General features: G+C 44.1%; 1 protein-coding gene across 1 annotated transcript in view; it reads right to left on the bottom strand.

The window, feature by feature from the left end:
• The window catches only part of Tgm4 (transglutaminase 4), a 32,811-nt gene that overhangs the window by 7,721 nt on the left and 18,140 nt on the right, over window positions 1-6,950 (bottom strand). Inside the window, exon 10 of the mRNA XM_021172316.2 lies at window positions 3,197-3,448. Coding sequence (XP_021027975.1) covers window positions 3,197-3,448 — 252 coding nt within the window. The remainder of the gene's footprint in view (window positions 1-3,196; window positions 3,449-6,950) is intronic.

Here is a 6,950-nt window from a genome sequence, read left to right as displayed (position 1 = left end):
TTTTCTTTTCCGAGACAGGGTTTCTCTGTATAGCCCTGGCTGTCCTGGAACTCACTTTGTAGACCAGGCTGGCCTCGAACTCAGAAATCCGTCTGCCTCTGCCTCCCGAGTGCTGGGAATAAAGGTGTGCACCACCACGCCCGGCTGTGTTTGGATGTCTTAAAGAGACTGAATTTTTAAAGACTGTGGAACTTTTAATAGTTGAAATGTTTTATATTGTGATATTGATATTTATACAAGATCGTAGGGCTAAGCAAGTCAGGAAAAGTTATCTCTTAACAGTGTTGTATTTGTATGTCAAGTTGACAAGGAGTCAGTTGTCCTGGTTAGATATTTTTGTAAACACAAAGCAGGCTCATCTAGGAAGAAAAAACGTCAATTGAAAGAATGCCTCTATTTGATTGGCCCATAGACAAATCTGTGAGGAATTTTCTTATTTAATGACCTATCTGGGAGGGCTTATTCTGCTGTGGATCTGCAGGTGGGCCTGGGTTTTATAAGAAAGCAGGCTGAGCAAGACATGAGGAACAAGCCAGTCAGCAGTGTTCCTACATAGCTCCTGCTTCAGTTCCTGCCTCAAGTGTTTGCCTTGGCTTTCTTCGATGTACTGTGACCTGGGATATGTAAGCCAAATAAACCCTTTCCTTTCCAAATTACTTTTTATCGTGGTCTTTATCACATCCATAGAAACAAAACTAAGACACCCATTGACTAGCAGTATGGGGGCGTCCAGGAGCTAAGTTTTCACACTATGAAGCACCCAAAGCCCCATGCTGGGACCTGTAATAAGTGGAAATGGCAGCAGAAAAACAAAACAAAACAAAACAAAACAAAACAAAAAAACCCAGAATACCCCTGCTCCTCCCTAAAAACTGTGGGAATACTAGAAAGAATGAATTCACCTTCAACCTTCCCAGGACTATTGAAATCAACCCAAGGATCATTTAATCCCAGTAACCCTCTGAGCCAGGCATGGAGAGTTAGACCTCTAATCCAGCACCTGGGAAACCTGAGTCAGGAAGATTATCAAGACTTCCAAGCCAACCTGGACTACATAGTGAGTTTCAAGCCATCTACAAAGTGAGACCTTATCTCAGAAATCAGGAAGAGAGGCAGGAGGAACTCAGAAGGCATGAGGTAGTCCCATTCTCTCCCCACCTCCCAGGCCCTCAGTCACCCCCAAAACAGGAAGGACTAGTCACAGTGAAGCCAGAAGCCTCCCCATCTGATGGTATGTGGGTTTGCAGCAGACGCACAACCTCACCACAGGGTTTTATTGTCCTTTGACTGTGATAACAGCTCCCTGGAAGTGTCCATTCACAGAGCTCACCTTTACTTGACCAGACTCAGCTTACAACAAACGGCATCTTTCCTTGTGTATTCAAAAAACATTTTTAAAACCTTGAAGAGAAAGTCCAACAAAGGCAAAGCAAGTTGGGAGCTGTCACCTTGAGGCTCTGTACAAATGAGACTGAAGTAGAGCACCAATCGTGCTTCTGGATGCAGCTCCTGGACCAAGGCAAGTTTACTTATTATCCCAGACAGTCAGTCTCCTGCTGCCCAGGAGGCAAATGGGAGAAGAGTTCAGAAGTTATGAATGATGCATAAAGGCTGCACAGAGGTGCCACAGGGAGTCGATGCACAAGCACACAGCAGAGAGCCACAGTGTATCCAGCAAGCTTATAGCTTTCAAGGAAAGCCTGATTTGGAACTTACTATAATACTATAATATATTACTGTAAATATATTCAAAGAACTGAAAGAACAGAGACAGTAGCTCACCAAGCAGATGCTGTCAACAAAGAGACTTGCAATAGTTTTAAAGTCAGTAATAGCTTAGAGACTGTACAAGAAACCATTAGGAAATGTGAGGTTGGGTTTGTAGAGAGAATGTCTTGTGTTTGGATGGATGTTGCACTTGTCCATAATAACTTTGTTAGCCTGCAGCTGAGACAGGAAATAGGAGGTGGGACATCTGGGAAGCACAAAGGCTTCTGGGATAGTGTCAGGTAGGAGATTTGTTTGAGAAGGTGTGACAGACAAGTCAATTGGCCACGTGGTGAAATGTAGATTAGAATAAATGGGTTATTTTAAGTTATGAGCTAGTCAGAGAAGAGCCTAACTATATGGCCAAGGCATTTGTAAATATATTTTGAGTCTTGTGTCTGGGAGCATGGGGCTGGGAGGAAGAAGCAGACCTAACTTTTACATAGGTTAGTTGAAATTACTTAGTCTTCAGGGCAGAAGGGGAAAGTACAAGGAAAAAGAGACAGTACACTGAGCACTCTTTCTCCCTCCCTCAGACGCTGGCAAAGTGCTTGCCTAGCATCCATAAAACCCTGCTTTAATACTTTAAAAGAAAAATTAAAAAAAAAAAAAACCTAGGCCAGGCATGGTGGCACACACCGTTGATCCAAGCACTCAGGAGGCAGAGGCATGCAGCTCTCTGTTAAGTCCAGGCCAGTTTGGTTTATATAGTAGGTTTCAGGCCAGCCAAAACTACTTAGTGATATTTTTCTCAAAAACATACATACATACACACACACACATACACATACAACCTCCTAACTCAGCCACTTCTAAGCTGGGTGGCTCTAACCCAGGAAGAATACCTCTAAAAAAAAAAAAAAAGAATACCTCTGAGTTCTGTGTCTGCTGCCTATAGTATATAGAGCGTTGCAGGACTTTGCAAGGCCACGGGGGCTGAAGGTGCCGTGTGTTTGCAGCCTGGTGTGTGCGTTGATTGCCCAGGCAACCTATGATCAGGTTTTGTTTCAAATAGGACATCATAGTGTAGACAAGGCTGGCTTCAAACTTACCACAATGTTCTTGCCCTAACCTCCAGGTGTGTGCCACAGCATCTGGCTACTTCATCTTGCCCTGGAGTGGACACACTGAGTCATCATACAGGACACAATTACCCTCATCCCACAGGACACAGTCACCCTCATCCCACAGGACACAGTCACCCTCATCCCACAGGACACAGTCACCCTCATCTCATACTGTCTAAAGATACTGTCACATTCTTGCTAAAGACCATGTGGTTGAGCTGTTGTGACAGGGACCTCTGGCCGATGACACCCTAGATTTCTGCCATCAGCTCCTTTGGGTCTCAGATCTGCCTTCCACCAAGGACTGTCCTGGTTGAGGATAATGTCCTGGTCTTGGAACTAGCCTGTAATGGCATAGCTACCTTCTGGGAACTTGTATTGCAAGGTAATATCTTCACGCCTGTTCTCGCCCACCATCTTGGTGCTGATGTTCTTGCCGATGCTGGCGGTCTCCACAGCGATGAGGATATTCTTCTCCCTTTCCTGGTTCTGCCTCACCAACCAGATAAACTTGTCACCATTGACCTCCGTGAACACAAATGTGGTGTCATACTTCATCTGGACCAATCCCTGGCGAATAGCAGTCAGTGGTGAAGGCCCAGTGCGAAAGCCTCCTGAGGGAGGAAGTAAGAGAGGATGGCTGCCAGGGTTTCCTTGCCCACCCTGCCTCCCAACCCTGAAATCCATCACAGTAACAGTAAGAAATCCCACCCAAGCAGGGAGGCAACAGGTACTTCCCAGGCAGCTCGAACTGCTTTGTGACCCTTAAGGACACATCCCAGCTTAGAACTGAAATGTCCAGGAAATCTCAGGCCCAGAGGTAGGGAGCCATTCATCCTAGCAAACAGCCTTCTTCCCATATGGCCTATACCTCTGCTTCCTGGATATTGGTGATAAAGGCAGTACTGACCTCATTGGTCATCAAGCATCAAATGAGCATCAAACAAAGTAGTACACAGTGGCACTCAGCATCGTACTCATCTGGGAACCATCGCTAGCCATTGCTATTGATCTAAACCAGTAGGGCTCCTTCTAAAGCTCTGACATAGCAATAGAGAGGTCTGTCATTGACAACTTAGTAAACATTAGTCCTTCAGCTCTCCATTGTACAGTGGGTTTGATTTTGCATATCCTTGTACTCTGGCCTTGCCATGCCTTTTGTCTTATTTAACCTCCAGGACACCCTGGCCTCTTAACAGCAGCCAGCCCCGTGATTCAGTGTAGTGGGAGATAAGATGCAGAACAGGGCTTCTAATCTAAACTTGCTGTTTCTAATGTGGCAGAGGACTTCCCACTCTCTGCTATCATCATAGCTACAAAAGTGAGTTTGTGGTGGACTTCTAAGGCCCTTTCCACCTGGGCATAGGGCTTCTACCTCGCAGGTAGATAGTAACCCTAGGCTGTGTGTAGCCCTGTTGCCAAGGCTACTGTCTCCACCTTGGCAAATACTACTGAGACCCCAGAAAAGACTGTGAACCCTACTGCTGAGCATCTGTCAGCAAGAGGTGTGGTGAGCTTGCCTTCTCATGGGGAGATAGGAGCAGCAGATCTCTGGAGATCCCTGGTTGGCTCCAGTGGGAACTTGTGACGCTGTGATTTTATCTTGGCGAGTCTTTGGGACATACTGGTTGGAATAATACAGACACCAAAATATTTTAAGTTGTAATTTGGATGTCTCTGGGGACCTGTGCCTCCTGTATCTGGGTACCCCTTCTCAATCTACAAGGTTCCCTGCCATCAGCCAGGAGCTGATGGCCCAGATGATGATTTTGCTCCTCGAAAGGCTGACAGAGGGCACTGTAAGGATGCCTGTGTCCTGCCCAGGCCAAGGTCCCCTAGGAATGCAAGAGTGGAGGAGCCTAGTTGTAGGGAACCTGAGACAGCCTAATTAGAGAAGTTCTTTTATGAAATGCAGGTTCACAAAACAGTTGAATACTTGATGTCATCTCAAGCCTTCCCATTCACTGGGCTGTTTCTTTGTTTGCTTTTTTGTTTGTTTGTTTGTTTGAATTTATTTTTGTGGATTGTTTTGTTTCATTTCATTTTGCTTTTGAGAGAAACTCACTATTTAGCTGAGAATGGCTTTGAACTCCTGATCCTTTTTCTCAGGATTATAGGGTTATAGACAAATGCCACCACAATGAGGTAACTTGTTTTTTAATATTCAGACTAACTTGGTTGAGCCTGTTGGGACAAATCTGTAGTCCCAGTACTGAGGGTCCAGAGCTGACAGATGGGAGCTCAAGGCCAGTCTGAGTTACACAGCAAGACTATCTCTAAAACAAAAATCTTTTTAAAATGAGTTTGAGATTATAATATAATTACATTTATCCCTTCTCCTTTCTTCCCAAACTCTCCTATATTCCCCTCCTTGTTTTCTCTCAAAATCATGGCCTCATTTTCATTGATTGTTGGAAAAATCATAAATAATATGAACTAATGAAGGTGACTTGATTCTGATGTAGGAGAAACTTGAAATAAGAAAGTTGATGCTGGGCTGGAGAGATGGCTCAGCAGTTAAGAGCACTGACTGCTCTTCCAAAGATCCTGAGTTCAATTCCCAGCAACCACAAGGTGGCTCACAACCATCTGTAATGACATCCAATGCCCTCTTCTGGGGTGTCTGAAGACAGCTATGGTGTACTCATATCCAATAAATAAATAATTCTTAAAAAATAAAAAGGAAAGGAAGAAAATTGATGCTATGAAGGATTTACTAGTAAAGTTGCTTAAGAAATATTAAGTTGCACAAAGTAGAATTTAGCTGAAGGCACGCTGCCTCTGATAGGATGGGAGGTTAATGCTGGGCAGGCTTTTTAGAAACTGTAGGAACCAAAATTCTGTACCAAAATTGAAGCTTAGGGTTACTGAGAAAGTTTCTGCTAATGTTTGTTCAGTAGCACTGACCTCAGATTAGGTTCATCTCTGATACCAAAAGGAAACAACCCTAACTCAAAGCTGACCGTGAGGCCCGTCCTCATATAAAGGAACAATCCTCCAACATGGAAGCTGTAGTGGGTAGGGCAGGGTCACAACCATCATTAAGTTGAGGCCTGCCCTTAAGTCCCCTGTGCTCTTATCAGGAAGATCATGATTCTAGCAGCTGGGCAAAATAAGTCTGGATAACATCTATTCTAACACTGGTATACAAAAGAAATAACCCTGGCAATATCTTTGCTATGTAAATCTACCATGGGCCCAAGTAGGCAGACTTGAAGTCTCCTGTCTCAGTTTCAGTTGTTCAAAGTATAACCTGGGGCAGGGACTGGAAAGAGATTTAAAGATGACAGACTATATATAATGTATAAGCTTAAGGCCTACACAAGCTGTAAAAATTTTCTGTTTGAGGCTAATTTCCTCTTGTGCATAAGGGGATGCTGTCACACACACTTTTGTTTGTTTGTTTGTTTGTTTGTTTTTGTTGTTTGTTCTTTGATTCAGAGTTTCTTCATGTAGTCCTGGCTCTCCTGGAATTTTTTCTGTAGTCCAGTCTGGCTTGGAACTCACAGAGATCTGCCTGCCTCTACCTCCAGACTGCCATGATTAAAGGTATGTGCTACCACCACCCAGAAACTATCATGCATTCTTTCGTTTTTTTTTGTTTTTTGTTTTTTGTTTTTTTTGTTTTTTGTTTTTGGTTTTTGAGACAGGGTTTCTCTGTGTAGCCCTGGGTGTCCTGGAACTCACTCTGTAGACCAGGCGGGCCTCGAACTCAGAAATCCGCCTGCCTCTGCCTCCCGAGTGCTGGGATTAAAGGCGTGCGCCACCACGCCCGGCCTACTATCATGCATTCTTAAAGAGTTTTTTCCTTTGTTAATCTTTTATGTGTGCAGGGTGGTTTCTCAGTGGTAAGGCATATTAACTTTATAACAATTTCACAGATTTTTTTTTAGGTAGCCTCAGACCACACCTCATCTACACAGAAACTCTTCAAGCTCTTTGCAGCCCCTTTCACCCAACCCAAGACAAGATAATAGGTTAAACTGTATGGTGGAATACACCATCCAACTGGAGCTCAACTGTTTCAGATACCTGCAGCTGCTAACCACATTCACTTCACCTCCCTGAGCATGGATTTGAAAAACACAGATAATGACAAAAACGGGCTTTGAAAGA

The sequence above is a fragment of the Mus caroli genome, chromosome 9 (genome assembly GCF_900094665.2).
Source record: "Mus caroli chromosome 9, CAROLI_EIJ_v1.1, whole genome shotgun sequence".
NCBI lineage: Eukaryota > Metazoa > Chordata > Mammalia > Rodentia > Muridae > Mus > Mus caroli.
Note: the sequence above shows the minus strand (reverse complement) of the source record. Positions and strands in the feature narration are given on the sequence as shown.